Source organism: Dreissena polymorpha, chromosome 13 (genome assembly GCF_020536995.1).
Source record: "Dreissena polymorpha isolate Duluth1 chromosome 13, UMN_Dpol_1.0, whole genome shotgun sequence".
Classification (NCBI taxonomy): Eukaryota; Metazoa; Mollusca; class Bivalvia; order Myida; family Dreissenidae; genus Dreissena; species Dreissena polymorpha.
Genome location: NC_068367.1, coordinates 47,961,339 through 47,981,046, shown reverse-complemented (window position 1 = coordinate 47,981,046; position 19,708 = coordinate 47,961,339). Strand labels below are relative to the sequence as shown.

At 34.3% G+C, this 19,708-nt stretch overlaps 1 protein-coding gene across 1 annotated transcript in view; it reads right to left on the bottom strand.

Moving 5' to 3' along the window:
- The window catches only part of LOC127854644 (von Willebrand factor A domain-containing protein 2-like), a 205,609-nt gene extending 188,882 nt beyond the window's left edge, over positions 1-16,727 (bottom strand). The window contains exons 1-11 of the mRNA XM_052389707.1: positions 16,624-16,727; positions 15,443-15,680; positions 14,413-14,533; positions 13,352-13,396; positions 10,789-10,944; positions 9,795-9,908; positions 9,238-9,351; positions 8,882-9,005; positions 8,523-8,635; positions 5,414-5,527; positions 3,667-3,910 (exon numbers count right to left, since the gene is read on the bottom strand). Coding sequence (XP_052245667.1) covers positions 3,667-3,910; positions 5,414-5,527; positions 8,523-8,635; positions 8,882-9,005; positions 9,238-9,351; positions 9,795-9,908; positions 10,789-10,944; positions 13,352-13,396; positions 14,413-14,476 — 1,088 coding nt within the window. The 5' untranslated portion in view covers positions 14,477-14,533; positions 15,443-15,680; positions 16,624-16,727. The remainder of the gene's footprint in view (positions 1-3,666; positions 3,911-5,413; positions 5,528-8,522; positions 8,636-8,881; positions 9,006-9,237; positions 9,352-9,794; positions 9,909-10,788; positions 10,945-13,351; positions 13,397-14,412; positions 14,534-15,442; positions 15,681-16,623) is intronic.
- Positions 16,728-19,708: the final 2,981 nt, after the last annotated feature.

Genomic DNA, 19,708 nt, shown 5'->3' with positions numbered 1-19,708 from the left:
CTTAATTGTTCTCTTATAATAAAAGGAAAGTTGTTGCAACTAGACGTCTTTTGAACAGTGTATTAAATAATTAATTTTCAATTTAATAACTGCTATAAAATATCGTGGATTACATATTTTATATGATCGGGCGCTATGAAAGTGTGCTTTTGAGTTTGTGATTACCTATCAACGCGCTGAAGTGCTTCACATTGCATAGAATTTCAAACTTAAATAACTGCAAAATTCTCAAAATGCTAACGTAAATTTTTTATCAAGAACATATGAAATAAAATACAAAACGTAATTATTTTTAGTTTCCAACATTAGAACTTAAGAATAAAATGGTTTGACTATTATTGACGAATTGTATGACTACGGTAGTGCATTGTTCAATACAATATCCCACATTTTATGCTATTAAATAGACTCAACAAATGAGTCCAACATGACACGCAGAAATCCCATCACCATATGATTAAAAAGGTTGCTTGGTTATATACAAAATTTATTATGAAAGTGTCTATTAGACAAGGTTAATTTAATCAAATAATCATCTAAAATAAATAATAAACTTAATGAAAGTCATTGCGAAACAGAAGGATATAATCATACCTACGATGTCCGATATTTTATGTACGGCAAATGACCAATTACCCAACTATTAGACGTATGAAAAAGCACGCGACAAAATGAAACACAAAATGGTATAAATTTGGGATGACCGCATTGGAAGAGAATATGAATGATTCTTTAAATTATTGGGTTTTTCTATAAATAGTGACGTAACATATCAAAACTTTAAGCCTCTACGTTAGTAAACCAGCAATAACAATATTCTATTGAAAGTAATAACATTAATTTTTATGAAATACATTTTTACTCCACATTGTTACTTTAACTGCTCAATTGTCATCGAATTTCAAGCGTACGTAACAATGTTATGGTTTATTATTAAAATCGTTTGAAAGCGCACACGAGCTGTAGACAATCTCCGTCATAACAGAGTCCAGCACGTTCACGGATTCCTTCGATTCCAAAGTGTAAATGTGAGCTGGGTCTCTCACTATCTCCTTGAAGGAATCGACCTTCCAATTACCCCCGAGTCCAATCGCGAGTAAGATCTTCCCTGTCTTGACTAAGTCGTTGGCCAGTGCCCGGACTGAAGTATCAATGTCGTGCCTACCATTAGTGATAATCACTATGATCTCTCGGGTATTATTTTCATTGTTTTTAAACATGCTTCTATTCAATTGACCTAAAGCTTGTGAAAAACTTTTTATAACGCTACAATCGTCGTCACTACTAGCATCACAATATCTCGGCGCAGTCAGCTTCTGTATGTAATCTCGTAGCAACTCCATGGGTTCTTTCAACGTGTGGTGAACACGGAACTCATTTCCGTATGTAACAAGAGCGGCCCGTACGGTCGTGTTGTGTTTTTTGTCCAGAAGTCCGTTCAGCAAATAGGTCATCGAGTCGACTCCGAGGTCCACTTCCACCTGTGACATCTCCGTCGACATGTCCATGAGAAACACAACAGCTGCAGTCGTGTTCCAGGTGCATTCTGATAAATGCATAAGATATTTCTTATGGTACCATTAATTGTAATAGAATATATAATACAATATATCAATAATACCAATAACATATTTTAATTATATACATTCATTGGGAAATTGAAAACATATTAGTCTTTCCGTTTACTTTCAGATTAAACACATGAATAAGAGAAAACGTAAATTTACAATTGCACATGGAGTGTATAAAAAAGAAAGCTCAGAACATGCGCGAATAAAAAGGTACAGTAATGAAAATAAAGTTTTAAAACATTTATTCAATGCCATCTCATCACCTTGACAAGTGAGAAGTACGAGCTGCGCCACGATGGTAAAGAGGGCATTGAAGTTACTGACGGCGAACACGTACTGGGGCGTTCTCTCGTCCCCTAGAGACGCGATATCAAGCAGCTCGCGATGGGAGACCTCGTGACCAACTCCTGGCGACAGTCATTAGTATAAAATCTATTAAACTACATTTCAAAATAGTATGTGTATGTTATTTTACTGTGCTGCTCACGATTAACGTTAAAATAACCTATAGTATTCATCCTTCAATAAATCATACCCTTACATTCTTTCATATAAGTCATGCATAAATATGACAGTCCATCAAAATGTGATTTGTGTTGCCTATGGTTGGAAGATTATTTATATGTATATGTATGTAACAATAAAAACAATGCTCTTCACTGCAAATAACATAATGTATAATGTGTAACATAAAATGCAAAATTGTATCATCATTCTTTGGTATTATTCTTGCGACACCTTTTTACTGTCATATTTTTAATACGCTTGAAAAAATAGCATTAAAAATTAACAATTACAAAAATAAATCAATTTTAACAGTATACAAGATGGAAAGCATACCAATGGCTATCAGTTTATGGATCTGTCGTTTCAGGCTGTCTGCAGCCTTTCTCGTTTCTACTCTGTTTGCCGACATTCCGTCCGTCAAGAGAACCACATAGCGTTTGGCAGAATTGTAAAATGGCCTGTTGATAGTAAGCTATGGCAGATTAAAATAAGTGTTCTCTTTAAATCTTGGTAGAAAGGTAATATACAGTTACATCGCGTGTACTATTCGTTTACGTTGCCAAACAGGCTTAAGTCTTTCGTTGGAAATAAACAGTCTACATGTATAAATGTAATAAATAAATAAACATATAATACAATAAAGCGCACATATTATAATCATGTTAGAAAAATAATCGAGAGTTCCTTTCCGATTTACGTTGTTAAAACACAATTTGTCATGAAAGTATGGTCTCTTGAAAAACTGATGTGTTTTTACAAACACATCATATGTTTGACAGCTCTTTGTGTAACATAACTGTCATACCTTGCGGAGGGAGATTTGGCGACAAGTTCCGACACCGTCTGCAAACCCTTGTGTGTAAATGTTCCACCGGGACTTAAACATAAATCCTATAAAATGAGACAAGCTCTGCTAATATATATATATGTGTGTGTGTGTGTGTGTGCGTGCGCGTGCGCGTGCGCGTGTGTGTGTGTGTGTGCGTGTGCGTGTGCGTGTGCGTGTGCGTGTGCGTGTGTGTGTGTGTGTGTGTGTGTGTGTGTGTGTGTGTGTGTGTGTGTGTGTGTGTGTGTGTGTGTGTGTGTGTGTGTGTGTGTGTGTGTGTGTGTGTGTGTAACAGCAGGAGAGAAATTGTATTGCCACATCTGAGCAACTCATTGCCGAACATTCTGTGGCATAAAGCACTTGAAACGATACAAACCATGAAATTAACACACATATTTGTATTAATTTAGGCTTATACATTGACTATATAAGCATGTACATTTGGACATATATGATGAAGGTCAATAAACAGGCTTTAAATGCAGATTTGTTAATTTTGTTCAATATGATAAATACCGAGAATGCATTAGTTGTGCATACTTTATTTAATACATTTATGCTTTATATTTATTGTAACACTCAAAAAAATCTAGTTTGATATACAAAAAAACAATATTATTTCAAACATTTGCAGATTGCTTGAAACCGATGAAAAGTAATACTGCCGTTAACATATCAAACATAGTAAGCATAGTGTAAAAATGTTTTCGAAATGAAATCCGAGACAACAATCAAACGCATATATGCAGTTTCAGGGAGTACCGGAATGGAATGTTTCTCACGGCCTCCTTGAAGCTGACGTTGTCATTAAACTCAGCCAATTCAATCTCGACTTTTGCCTCGAAGGAAAACGTGACGACTGCGAACTGAAAGTTCTCCGCTCCCACTACCACGTGATCTATGAACTGGATAACGAAATCCAGCTGTCTGGTAAACTGGTCAGGTGACTGGCTGACAGAGGAGTCAAGGAGGAATATCACGTCCGTCATGATGGGCTGACAGATATCTGAAATTTATACCATACCATGGGGTAGACTAGTTCATAAAACTGGTTAAATAATATGAACGACTACTTCGTGTATATGACTTATTCATGCATGTGGACATTTCTGATTCCAAAATATAAATATACATCATGTATTTGGTTGTTGATAACTTACATTACGTCATTTAATTTTGTTACGAATTCAGTGAGTTTTTTTTAATATGTGGAAATTACAATGGTTATGTACTAAATTGTAGCCACTCTATCTGTTGAATTGCAATTGAAGATGAACTAACAATGTTATAAGTAGATCCTAATTTACACAAAGACAATCCACATCATGCATATAAAATTGTGGGCTTAAAACTGAGCAAAGTAAGAAAATTATTAAAACGGTAATAATAAATACATTTTTGATTGGGGCTTCTGAGTGAAAAAGTAAGGTATGATAAGCTACGGGCATTTGATTTTGTTGTTTTCTCAGCGAAACTACTCTTAAAACACTGTTGTGATTCGAATTATTCATGGTCGTTTATTAGCGCAAATTTGTTTTAGTCTTATTGATTATGCCTCAAAAACGTTAGATAGTTTGAAGAGTATTTTCATTATAGTTTTGAATATCATTACTTGACCGAGGTAATCAAGACTTTTAACACATGTGACTTAGTTTTTTTTATTTTACTGAAACACGTTTCATGAATATAGTATAGTCCCCATTAAGTTGAACAAAGCTTATCGTTAATTGTTTATCGAAAATAATGAAAAAGGATAACCAATGATTATGACTTCCAAAAATAAACAAAATTACCGAATTAGATATCAATTTTCCAATCGTCTTTTCTCCGAAAATTACTGAATACACCCGAAGTACCTGATCTATGTGTAGGCATTGAACAAGGATACAATTGACAACATAGAACAATGTTGATCAGGACAATACAATTGTTAAACAATACAATTATACAATGTTATTCGTTCATTCGATTTTTATTTGTTAAGTTCGCCGAACATCGCATTTCTTTATTCCATTTCCGCCATCTTGGAATCCTGACTTCTGGTTGGCGCAAAATAAACTCGGATATTTCCGACAACAATCGAGAACCGATTGTTTTGTCCAATGTCTTTCAGCCTTACCCGAGACGCTATGTAAACACTCTTTGACAACAAGAGCGCATTCGTAATCTTCAAACGGATCTATAGACGGCGAGTTAGTATGAAGGATTGCCTTAAACATGATTGTTGAGGCCAAGGTTGAACACGTTTATAACATATGAAGCTTGTTATTTGTCGACGTTATTAATAATCAGTTTGCACCTGGGAAAGTGTTTAGTTTAGGCCCAACCCTGTATACGGTAATGGTGCACTGTAAAGTTAGAACTGGAGCCTATGATATATAACAGGTTAAAACGTACAGTTGAGCGTTAGAAGTATATTAAAGTTTATAAATTTAAATGCATGCACCCTATGCATAATTTGCACTTTGCAGTCAATATAGTAAACAAGATAAGAAAGGTTGTCGATTACTTGTTTCACACTGCGTGTTATAGTATCCATCGGAACACACGCATTCAAACATGTTAACTTTGTCTATGCAGGTCCCGCCGTTCTGGCACGGAGAACTCTCGCACTCGTTGATCTCTGAAACACGGGCACATATAAAACTCCTGTTACTATGGAAATAAATGCGAGGAAGAACATTTAGAAAACAACAAAAGAAAAAAAGCACATTATTACAACAGAACTTACTAAGACCCTGATAATTGGTTAACAGAGGAGAAAAGCTGTGTTACGAAATATAGATCCATGAATGTTTTTCATTCCTTTGGCATTCATCATACATGAATATGATGTCCAAGCAATGATACCACTAGATTCTATAGTTTTCTTTGCTTCTTTAAGTCTATAACTGCCAAGGAAAGTAGCGGTTTTATAAATTGGATATGATTTTAAATGTTTCAATATAACACTTGCATGGCTTTTAGGAATTTACAAAAGTCCAACTAGATACAATTTATATCTACTTTTGTCGGTTGCTCATATTTGTTAACCAAATTATGAAAAACTGCCGGGTCAAGTCAGAACTGATCGCGTGTTTTTTTTCAATATATCCACTATAGGACGCTCATAACCGGTTGTAGATGCATTTTTGATCTAGAAGAAGGCATACGTTTCGTTGAAGATAAACATCTTATGTTAAGTAAAATGTTCAAAAGACCCATACAAATGTGGTTCCTGAATGAGTCCGATTCCCCCGGATATCTAAATATTGAAGGAATTTTGGTTATAAAACCTCGTTTTCTTAAGCAAAATTGTTTAGGTCATTTGAGGTCATTTTGCCTCTGAGGCTGCACTATCTGTGCAACCAAAATTGTTAAAGCAGCTTAAGGTAATTAACTTTTCATACTAACGGAAGTTGAGACGAAAACTAAACTAACATGCTTTCGGGAACGGGAATTGAGCCCGGATCGCCTAGAGCAGAAGCGTGTGAGAAGCGTGTTCTCCAACCACTGCTCTAGCCTTGCAGCCCTAAGCTATGCCATCATATATGCTTGCTATATATCCTAAGTTTCATGAATATTTACGGATGAAAACTAAAGGTATTAACCGGAAATATCCTGTTGCTATTTTCTTTTCATTTTTAGCAACAGTCACCTTGACCGTAATCCGACTGGTCCCTTAATCATTCCAAAACTATGTTTTGATTAAGATTTTATATACTTACAATTTCAGAGCGACTTTATCATCAAAACTAATTTTATTTAGCGAAATGCGTTTTCTTTTTTTAAATGTGACTTTGACCATAACGTTACACGCCCCACGTCCTAAGTTCGATTTTTATGCACGCATTGTTATCACGATTGGTTAATCCTTTGCATGCTGGGAAATTTGTCGTCTGCTAAAATGTCGTGTGTTGAATTCTAAAATTAGCATTTTCTTCGATTTTTTTTTCAAAGAATACTATCAGAATAGCAAACAGTTTGGATCCTGATGAGACGCCACGTTCTAATCTGGATCCAAACTGTTTGCAAAGACCTTTAAAGCGGGTATATACGATTTGTTTTATATGTGTTTAATTGTAATATATTGATAAAACTAATACAATAACCATATATAGGCAAGAAAAATTATACATTAAAGCCGAATTTCATAAAATGCAGCAAAGACAAATTAGCGCCCCGAGCCGATTGTGACGTGCATATTTTCTTACAATAACCGAAGCATTCGTCTTTGTATTAGGATCGGAGTAAGTGTTCGTGTGTCGTATGAATAGATATCGTTGCAGGAATTCAAATAAACCGTTAAACTAAGTTTAGATTCACATCGTACATGTATGGTATACATGCTGGCGAATTCGGCTGTACAGCCGTTTTCAATTTCAGAATTTAATATCTGGCTTATTTCGCATTTTTCGACACATGTTTTTCTCAACTTTTATTTTAATTTATATTGAAATATATATATAATAAGTTTTTACACATTTTATATACAGTCCACTCTCGTTATCTCGAAGTCGGCGGGAACAAGAAAAAATATCGAGATAACGAGAGTTCGAGATATCCGATTAAGCGTTTTTAAAGAAATATGAGACGAAAATTTACCTTGTTTTTAACATATAAATACCAGCTAAGAGGTCTAATTAAAGCCGTGTGGAATAATACTCTCTACCTGATATATACGCGTTTTTACGAGGCACGATTATTTTTGCTATTTAAATGCTTAAAATGACGTTTTAAGTATAACATAAATGCATGAACACATGCGGTTATAATGTTTCTAAACTGTCGAGAAAACATCCGGTAATGTTGCTATTTAAAGTTATGATGCAATTGACGTCCAATCAAGACGAGGGTTTTCCATCTGATCATGCGTAAATCACGTTCCGGAATACTGAACTGTACTTGTACATTTTGAAGTTTGAAATGCAAAGTTCAATCGATTATTAGTAAAAATATAACTCAATGCATTTTGGAATATTGTTTGGAAAAACAATTAGTATTTTGGCCTTTCGGCAGGCTGTGTATTAATTGCAGTTAATTGATGTTAAAGTGACAGTTAAAGTGACAGACCTTACTCAAGTGTTAATGGCTAACGACATTACACACGTGTGATTATTGATGCAATTAACGGATCAATTTCCTACCGCACAGTATCGGGAGCAGCCGGGCGAAGCGGAACGGTGAAGTATGAAAGAAAAAATTTCTCACCTTTTGCTGACACTGGAACAGTTATTCGCACTTCGAGTTAAACCACAGTAAATACATGTAAAATCGGGACTCGGGACAAAAATTTATATCGAGATATCGAATTATTCGACATAACGAAAATCGACATATGCGATGTTTATTTATATAGATAAAGAAGGAAAAAAGTTGGGACATTGAGCTTACTTCGACATATCGAGAATATCGAGATATCCGATGTCGAGATAACGAGAGTGGACTGTAAATTCATAAATATTTGACAAAATCGTATATACCCGCTTTAAAATTCGGTTCCTGCGCTGAAAGGGATAGTGCTAACTAAATATATTGACAGGAAATCATTTGTTTGACGCCTCTCTTCCATACCCGAGTTAAAAGTACGACATCAATAATCGAATATAAAATGCTGCAATTTACATGCATAAGCTAACCTATTTCACACCGAATACCGATATACCCTGCATCGCATTTGCAGGAGAAGGCATTCACATGGTCGTGACACGTGCCGTAAACGCACGGATTGGAATTACACTCGTCAATATATCTATAAAATAAAACGATTACCATTGAACATAATTTTTCATCGTACAGTAAATACTTTGCACATATTATTATCGTACACAATATTTAAATAATCCTTAGTTAATGTTCCAGTATATATTGAGTAGAGTGCCTTAATAACTTCTTTGGTCTCAATCAATATAGAAACCAACTGTCTTATTAGTTTTATTTCGTACGCAAGAATATTAAACGGGTGTTGTGCGTGCACACCACATTGAAGGACAAGCACTCAATGTGATTACCTGTTTCACAATGAATACCAGTATAGCCGGGTTGGCAGCGACACGTATAGCTGTTCAACCAGTCAAAGCACGTGCCATTTATGCACGGAGAACTCGCACATTCGTCGACGTCTGCAGTAAGATATAAAGCAATGTCCTGTGTCATGACGTACATATCTGATTTTACTTGAAGACTGATACGCATCGATTAATTGTTCTCGATGAAAATAAATAAAGAAGTGACTCTTGTATTTGCAGTTTAACTAAAGTCCATCAGTAATATCACAAGTAATTCAATTATTGTGATTAAATATATAAATATATGTTTAGAAAAGCATGTCATAAATGCATTTTAGTTTCGTACTCGTAGCACAGGTTTCCCCAGTGTATCCGGGATAGCATGAGCATTTCCATCTGTCACCATCGATACTGCACGAGCCCCTATTCCCACACGGACTATTAATACCGGTGCATATTGCTGTAAAAAGAGACCGACATTAACTAAGCAGCCACACGAGCCTCAAGTTGTTCGTATGTATAGATTTATGAAGCAAATTGTGGAACATTTAAACGTGTAAGAGAAATGTATAGTAAACAATCGAAAATAATGTAAAACAAAAACGCATGTGTCTTTGTCTCCCACTCAAAATGTCACCCAATGTTTATGGCTGGACACTCATACCTATAAGCCGTGACACTCGCAATATGTGCCCCCATTTTAACATGTATCAGCTAAAGCAGCATTTCATTTGTTAGTATTTTAAGCATGACCAAACATATATATAAAGACATTCATTGGGCTCGTGTCCTGCTCATACACGTAAGAACATATTTCATATAAACATTAACATAAAAGTTATATTTCGTAATTTAATTCACTCAAAACCGATACAGTATTGTATTTGCAATTTGAGCACCTACATATGTCACAGTACCAGCCGGTGAAAATGGAAGGACACTCGCATCTGTAGGTCGTCTGGCCTTGGTGACACGTACCCCCATTCCGGCACGTTGTCGGTAGACATCCCTGGGCCACTTTTTATGATATTATATATAACAAGGTACATAATGCAACATAACATTTAAATATATGCATCATAAAAATGGCAAAATTCAACAAATACAATTTAGGTTTTCATTAATGTCAGTTCGAATGAAAAAATATTGTTGCGTTAAAATCCCATACTATTTTTGTGTTTAATGACGAAACCACTGTTTAAGGATAACTCAGACTAATAATACATCATATGTTGCGATTTATTAAACAGCAAACAGCATTTGATAATAATGATGTTGGTTTGTTTACACAGAACAGTGAGTAAGCATCGTAAATAACCGTTATTGTCTATAATGATGTTACTAAACATATAGTTAAGTCATCAAGGGTCATTGTGTATGTGCGTTAATCAAAAAAGTTTTATCAAAGTTAATGAATAAATTGCCTGTGATTTATCAGTAAGAAAACTCAACATTAATAGTAAAAAAGCAAATGTACATTCTTTTTAGAAAGAGCGCGTATTCGATCATTAATTCCCACTTTTGTTGAGTTAAAACATTTCGTTTTCATGGCGAAAAAATGATTTGTTTGTTTTATCAGGGTTCTTTAACCTTAAAAATAGTTGACATGCAAAGTGATGAAATAAATATTGACGTGCTCAAGGGCAGCTATCGAAGAAAAACATACGTGTCTTGTTCTGTTAAAGCCGGGCATACTGCATGTGCGCACATGCTAATCAGGGACGACATTTTCCGCTTAAACTAGATTTTTGGTAAAAAGGGACTTCCTTTACACGAAAAATACCATGTAAGCGGAAAGTGTCGTTCCTGATTAGCCTGTGCGAACTGCACAGGCTAATAAGGGACGACACTTTACGCACATGCATTATGCCTAGCTTTCACAGAACAAGACACATACCATCACACGTTGACACTGACAGAGGTCCAACCAAGTTTTCCAGGCTGTTATAGTTCTGCACATACATTAAATACTCCGGCTTGGAAACCACCTGTTGCATATCGCCTGTCGGATCGTGCATGTTCACCATGGCAACGTATATCACCACTCCGTTTTCTGAATAATGATTGTTATACCATACTTTGGCTAAAAAGATTGCAAAGTAAATGATGTATTTTTGCACTTTGTCTAAGATTTTATTTGATAGATTTCTAAATGCATTTTGCGTTCCTATGGTTGTTTACATGATACAATTTTGTATTAAATCTTATTGTGAATACTTTCTGAATGTGGCTTTTGATATATGTAATGTTTATCTATATAATAATCAATTTTCCTGAAAATTTAGTGTTGTTTTGATGTATTGAATTTTATTTGTTTGACTGCAACAAATATTGAGAGCAATCAAAATCTTTCTGAATTTTGCAGTCCTATTGAAAAAAAGAACTTGACATAATGAGACGAACAAAAGCCCCGCTCCCATGTCACCGCATGCCAATTTTTTTATGTAGCATGATGTTAAACAATGTTTAAAAAAAATCCAAAAATCCAATTTCTGTTTATGTAAGGGTGTTCTTCCGTCAAAAGTGTGTACAGATGATGTAAGTAAGGAAAGGCTGCGTACTTTCTTGTATTTGTATACACATTTTTAACCTTCCTAAAAGCTTGTTATTTGGCTAGTTGTTGATGACTACATTGAGATTATCATTATTTTTTAAGTTTATCCGTCCTAAGACCTCAGCGTTCCATCTGATATATAGGTTGTATCGTCCATTATTTGTTTTTTGTTTTTATTTCGCGTGCTTGCATTTGTATTTCTTTACAATCGTCATTTTTCTCATTAATATTTGAAATTATGAATATAAAACAAATTTGGGTAACAATTAACAGCCTTGTCCTAACGTTTTCACAAATACATCTGCATTTAACAAATCCAGTTATTCTGGATTCCGCATAAGATAAAATATACGAGTAAAATATACCATCTTTTTTAAAGCGGGTATATACGATTTTGTCAAATATTTATGAATTCATATAAAATGTGTAAAAACTTATTATATATATATATTTCAATATAAATTAAAATAAAAGTTGAGAAGAACATGTGTCGAAAAATGCAAAATAAGCCAGATATTAAATTCTGAAATTGAAAACGGCTGTACAGCCGAATTCGCCAGCATGTATACCATACATGTACGATGTGAATCTAAACTTAGTTTAAAGCGGGTATATACGATTTTGTCAAATATTTATAAATTTATATAAAATGTGTAAAAACTTATTATATATATATTTCAATATAAATTAAAATAAAAGTTGAGAAAAAAATGTGTCGAAAAATGCGAAATAAGCCAGATATTAAATTCTGAAATTGAAAACGGCTGTACAGCCGAATTCGCCAGCATGTATACCATACATGTACGATGTGAATCTAAACTTAGTTTAACGGTTTATTTGAATTCCTGCAACGATATCTATTCATACGACACACGAACAATAACTCCGATCCTAATACAAAGACGAATGCTTCGGTTATTGTAGGAAAATATGCACGTCACAATCGGCTCGGGGCGCTAATTTGTCTTTGATGAATTTTATGAAATTCGGCTTTAATGTATAATTTGTCTTGCCTATTATATATATGGTTATTGTATTAGTTTTATCAATATATTACAAGTAAACACATATAAAAAATCGTATATACCCGCTTTAAATATTTTCTATTGATTTTTCCCATTGTAAAAACTTATTCTACTCCATTCAGATTATCATATGTTCTTAGTTATTTCAAACACATGTGTTTCTTGATGTTAACGCAATATGTTATATTTTTCTTTAAACCATTTTAGTTTTCTTTGCTTTTTATGATTTGTGTAATCTGATGACAATAACAGTTTTCCTTTTTTTAATTTAAGTGGTGTATTAGTTTTAATGGCTTGTAAACATGGTGATAGATCATACCTAATTTTAATTGTAAGAGAATATATGAGGCATCCTTCTAATTGATTTAGCCACAGTGTTGATATATTTACTGATTAAAGAGAAGATAATAATGTGATTGAATAACAATCAAAATATGTCTAAAGAAAACAATCTACATTAAAGTAGCATTACTGCTCAAAATCAACGAACATTTCGTACAATTTTCGTAAAATAAACTTAACCAATTAAAAATCAGTGGTCCTTATGGCAATTGCTGAAATAATAACGCCAGATGTGGTCTGGTAAAATAGATGTTTGTAGATACAAAACGCTCGTTTTTATTATTGTTTTGCATATTTAAAATGGAATTAATTACCCGTAACGATATCTATTCATACGACACATGAACACTTACATGGTGTTCGTGTGTTGTATGAATAGATATATTCGCGGGAAATTATAATGGAATTAATTGTGTCACAAATAAATAAAAACTTTATTTATTAAACTTTAATTTTAACTGTGTTAACTTTATTTTACGAAATATTTTACGAAATGTTTGTTGATTTTGAGTGTTATAGAGACTTTAATCAATTCTAACCTTTTAAACGTGTTGCAGCGTTAACTGGCGAAGTATTAGATACCCCTGTAAAGACATATGAAATTCTTTGATTAATGTGAATTTTACAAAGGCTACACCAGTGTATTATGAATGTAAGCGTATAACATATTACAAACACGTGTACTGTTTGCAATATATAGTATTGATAAATCGTAATCATTTATGGGTATTATATATCTGGCAAACAAACAGTACACATCCATATACATTTTGCATTCCTTGAATTCATATTAAAAAGAATATGTTCGCATAATGTTTGATGGTAGGTTTGATTGATAGGTTAATTTTTTTGTTGGCTGGAATGTTGGTTGTTTGGTCGGTAATGGTTTGGTTGGTGTTTTGGTTGGTTCGTTGGTTATTATAGAATCTTAAGAAAGTATTTATTGTATTTCGTAAGCATCATTATTTCGATCTTTTGTTGTATAGAAATCGTTAGAGACGTCACACGTCGTCATCATTTTGATCAGTGCTCTAAAATGACTCGATCCCGGATTTTCGATTTATTTTAGAAATTCCATATAATGAATTTCGATTCATAAACCATATATTTGAAAATTATCTAAATACTTAGAGATCTATTATATCAACGGAAACAATTACATATCTGTAAAACAGTTTGCATTCGCCGGGATTCGACCACCGCTAACGCTGCACCATTTATAATGTAGAATTATATAGCGTAATTTTACGTCTAGTTTGAAGTACATGTATACGTATTTTCCAATTGTGTGTGTGTGTGTGTGTGTGTGTGTGTGTGTGTGTGCGTGCGTGCGTGCGTGCGTGCGTGCGTGCGTGCTTGCGTGCGTGTGTGTGTGTGTGTGTGAAAAGCTTTACAATTGCATTCTTATACTATATATTTCTATAAATATGTTCTCAGTAATTTTTTTAATGTAGTTTTTGGTATATAATGTATAAATTATTGTTTTGGTTTGTAATATGAAACTGTTTTATTTAAATTACCACTTTTACAGATCTATTCAAGGCCCCTTCAGGCTTTAACAATGTACAAATGTACGTCATATTTAGAAGATTGTTCTAACCGTCTGTTATTAAGATTGCAATTGGAATTGCATTGCTCCGTTTCCCGCGAGATGACGCTAGCATATAACATCGCCTAATGCAGCGAGGGCCTCTGTTGTAGACGTCGAGCCATATGGATTTCTAAAAGGGTTATCAAAAGCTAATGTAGTTTAATATTTGCAGACATTTACTTTTCTTATATATGTAACATACATTTCGAGAAGAATTTTATAAGGTGGACGTTTTACCCATACGGTGTGTTTCTAAAACAGAAAAGAACAGAAGGTGAATTCATATAAACATAACAATAATAAACGCAAAAAAGTTATAATCACAAAAATTAGTTCAACACATCAAATTTAAAATGAAATAAGTCACGTCTTTCATAAGGGGATATACAGTCGATACGACTTTGTAGACAAATATTGAGTAACACAATCGTCTCTAATGTATTAACACTATTGATTTATAAATGAAATATATAAATATTGATATAATACGGACAGAGTTCGAATAGTGTTCCATTTCAATTAGTATAATAATTTTGAGTAATTTATAAGTCTATTTCGACAATATAAACAAATATTCATTTAAACAGGAAATTTCTATATTAATTTAAATTTAAATTTAGATCTTTTGAACGGAATCGTTAGTGTATGGAGCATTTGCGCGTACACGTAACCATATTAAATTTGATGGATTGATTGGAATTCATGCTGCTTTCATTCATATTTATAAAAAAACAACACAAATACATGTGTTAGTTTTATTATTTAAACAAAGTTGGTTTAATATATTAATACTTGATTCCGCAGAGGAAAATGTTCTTCCAATGCGATGAGGTTTCACATACATACGTACTAAGATTTTAAATAAGGCTTTATAAAGGTACATTATTTTCAAATAGTTTCACAATGAATGCCCATACTGATTTCCGGTTTAATGTAAACAAGTTTCCCGTCGAATGGAATGCATATATTTCCGAAATGGTTGTATTGATTGAAAAATGTAGAAGACAGTATTAGCTTTCCAAAAAAAAATTAAACTTACGTAATCTTGAATATAGCGTCTTTTAAATTATTCGCACTCGAGAATGTGTTCAAGTCAATCGGGATATCGACCTGATCTGAAAACACCATGATACCAATCTGCGTCTTCAATGGTCCTATCTCGAAGAGGTCGACAAATCTGGACATGAATTGTATGGTTGCCTCAAATCCGTCCGCCGTTACGCCGCTGGAGCCATCGACCACGAACGCTATATCTAGGTTGTTGGTAGACTGACATGCTACAATTTAAAATATTCCTACCACCAGTTAAACGTTGATATGTGAACCTATTTAATCGTGTTTGCTGTTAATATTCGTCAAACACAATATATAATATAGAATATTACAAGATAGCACCATGCAGATGAACTCGAAAATGGTATTTAGAGTTAAACCTGCATGTAGCATAATATCAAAGATATCTGAAATCCGTATCGGATAGTCTTCGTATAGAAATAACGTGAATACCATTTGCAATTTAAATATATTTTAAGCTTATGCAAGAGTATTATAAGACCTTACGTATCTTAGAACTAAGTATGTGTAATGTGGAACAACATCATTATAATAACAAATAGGTAGAACATCCTAGTCACTTAAGCTCGAATGGTCATTGTCGGCTTTAGTACTACTTAAATATACCCAGGGTACTCTTAAGTATACTTAAATGTACCCCGGGTATGAACATTTTCTTACACGTACCCGGCCAAATAAGTCTGTACCCGTATAGAATTCCCGCCCAAAATCCGATGTCGTTAAACGCGCTACAGAATACAAAAATCTATTTGAACAAAACCTGCCTCGACATTCTTTTTGAGTAGGAGTTTCGATAACATATGGGTCATTTTACAGAATATAGACATAAATATGATCATTATTAATAAGAATAATTGTACCCCGGGTACGGAAAATATACTGAAACGTACCCGGGGGTAAATTTAGAGTATGAATTCCCGGGTACGTTTCAGTATATTTTCCGTACCCGGGGTACAATTTTTATACTCAAGAGTAACCGGGGTACATGTAAGTAGTACCCGAGCCGACAATGACCAATCGAGCGTCACCTTAGTCTACAAATCTTTCTCTCTATGTACAATGCTTCATAATATTATAACATTTTTGTATAATTAAACTGTTACTTGTATAATAATGGAACTGACTGCACCAAGCAACATTACTTACTGTCTCCATGTACACATCTTATAATCTGCAATATAGTCCAATATATATATATATATACACGCTGTTTAACAAACATGGCTAATGTCCGTTATACAATATCAAACTCGAAGCAACGAGGAAGTAAAGTTGAATTTAAATCAATAAAATCTACTGCGAACAGGGATAATCGATAAAAGGAAGTTCTAAAGGTCGAGCAATTTACAGCAGATTAATTGGTCCAACTAGAAATAAACTTAATTGTAATACAATATACACTGTACTCGTACTTAAATAAAAAAATATGGAAATAAGTTGGCAATAAATAAAACGAGGACATTTATTGCATTGGTTTTTAATTAAAAACGATCCTTTGTTTATGTTTTTATATATTATTCGTATCGTATATTTTTATATAAATAGCGTTCGTTTATTGTTCACTCCTAATTGTTGGTAAGTTGTTGCAACCAAATGTCTTCGCATACTTAATTGCATGAATAAATATTTATCTAAGAACTCTTATGAATTTCAGGGGCGTAGCGAGCCCTCCAAGGATGTGCTGGCACATTTTAGGGGATCAAGGGTCACATCCCCCCACTGAAAAAGGCTAGTGGTGGGCGCATACGCGATATTCGTTTCGTTGAAAATATTTTAAACATATATATATACAGTTTTGGCAACATATGGCGATTCAGTGCATGCGCTGTAAGGCGATCTTCGCCCATGGTAGAGCGAATGTATGTCTTAATACGCTTCATATCGCTGAAGGATCGCTCGCTATCAAAAAACAAGATATCATGTACCCCGGGTACTCTTAATTATACTGACATGTACCCGAGTATGGTAATTATACTAAAACGTACCCGGAAATTTGAACGCTAAATCGGTCGTTGTCGACTATTTTTTTAAATTAATTATGTTCACATTTATGTCAAATTTTCTGTTAAATGACCTCTATATAATCAAAACTCATACTCAAAAAAGCATGTTGATGCAGTTTTTTGAAAATGAGAAGTTTGTTTAAACAATATCGTTTTACGGTAATCGGTTGCGCGTTTTACGACTGCGGATTTTGGGCAGGAATAAAACTCGGGTGAAGTCTAATGTCGAGCGGATACGTTTAAGTATATTTACCGTATCCTGGGTACATGCAAGTATACTTAAGAGTACCCGGGTAACATATAAGTAGTACCCGAGCCGACAATGACCAATCGAGCGTCGTTATTACGAATGAGGACATCTCTGTTAGGTATACATTTACTGAATAATTTTAGAGTCACAACCAAAACTCAATCAAGCCTAAGTAAACTTAATATGAAGTAGAACTAGATCTAAAGGAATTGCCTCTAGGGAAAGCTTCTGGTCCTGATGGGAAAAATAATTGATTGCTCCGTGAATTTTCCTTAGAATTGTCTGGTCCTCTGAGTACGCTCTTCACTTCGCACGACATCCTTCCCGTCAATTTGGAAAGACGTCAATGTTTGTACAATTTTTAAATACGGCGACCCGATTCTTGCAAATAACTACCGTCCAATAGCATTACTAAATACAATTGGAAAAGATTGTGAAAGATTGTTTTTCAAGTATACGTTCAATTACTTGCATGACTACAATATCCTAACGCCGTATCAATCGGGTTTATTACCTGTCGATTCCACAACAAACCAATACACGTATCTTAATAATATGTTTGCCTAAGCTGTTGATTCGGGGAAAGAGGTCAGAGTAGTATTTTGCGACATATCAAAAGCTTTTGATAGAGTGTGGCATGACGGCCTAGTTTTTAAAGTAAACGAAATTGGAATATCTCAAATTATGCTTATTTGGTTTAAATCGTATCTTTCCTACTGTTGACAATCGCGTTGTTCTACCAGGTTCCTGTTCTCAGTGGAATGTCGTACCTGCCGGTGTCCGCCAGGGCTCTATACTAGGTCCCTTGTTATCTTCATCAATGACATTGTTAATGACATATGTGCAAACATTAGATAGTTTGCTGACGATACCTCACTTTCAATCATTGTTGAAAATCCAACTCATGCCGCTAACACTCTGAACGATTAAATCCAAAAATATCCGTCTGGGCGTCTAAATGGTTAGTAAATTTCAATCCGCACGAAACAGAATATTTGCTTGTATCTAAAAGCACGCACGACCATGCGCACCCTACACTACTTATGAATAAAACTCCACTCTAAAAAAGTTTCTTCTCACAAACACTTTGGTGTAATTCTGACAGATCATTTAAACTGAGCAACCCATATTAATATATAAAAGAAAAGTGTTGGAAACGAATAAACGTAATGAGAAAACTCAAATTTAAACTAGATAGACAATCCCTTGAAACTATTTACATCCCGTTTATTCGCCCTATTCTCGAATACGGTGACATCCTATTCGACAATTGCACACAGGCCAAAAATATGAGCTCGAAAAAATTAAACACGAAGCAGTAAGAATTGCTACTGGCACAACAAAACTAGTATCTATTGAAAAAATTCAATCAGAAATCGGTTGGGAATCTTTAGAATCTAGGCGAAATAAACACAAACTCATTATGTTTTACAAAATGAAATATTCGCATGTTCGTGATTACCTTGCTAACCTTGTCCCGCTTACAGTAGGTCGGTCTGTCCCGTACTATTTAAGGAATAGTAGCGACATTCAAAACGTCAACTTCCGAACATCATTTTATAAGAACACATTTCTACCCTCTACCATCGCCAGTTTCAATTCCTTGCCAAGTCATATTCAGAATGCCCCATCTATTGCCGCATTTCAAAATATGTTAAATACTTACACTGAACTTTCCGGAAGTCCAATACATTTGTATCATGGACCGCGAAATCTTCAAATTTAAAATACACGTCTTCGCACCATTTCTAGTTATATTGCTGCCCATCGTTTTAACAAAAACATTATTGACTCTACTAACTGCATTTCTTGTGTCGAAATTGAAGACTACAACCACTTTTTCTTTCATTGCGCTACGTTCAGTGTAGAACGGTTTCAGTGTATACATAGTGTATCGCAGATATGCTCTCCATCACTATATGTGTTTCTGTTTGGCGATCCTTCGCTTTTTGTCGATAAAAATTGTATCATATTTAAC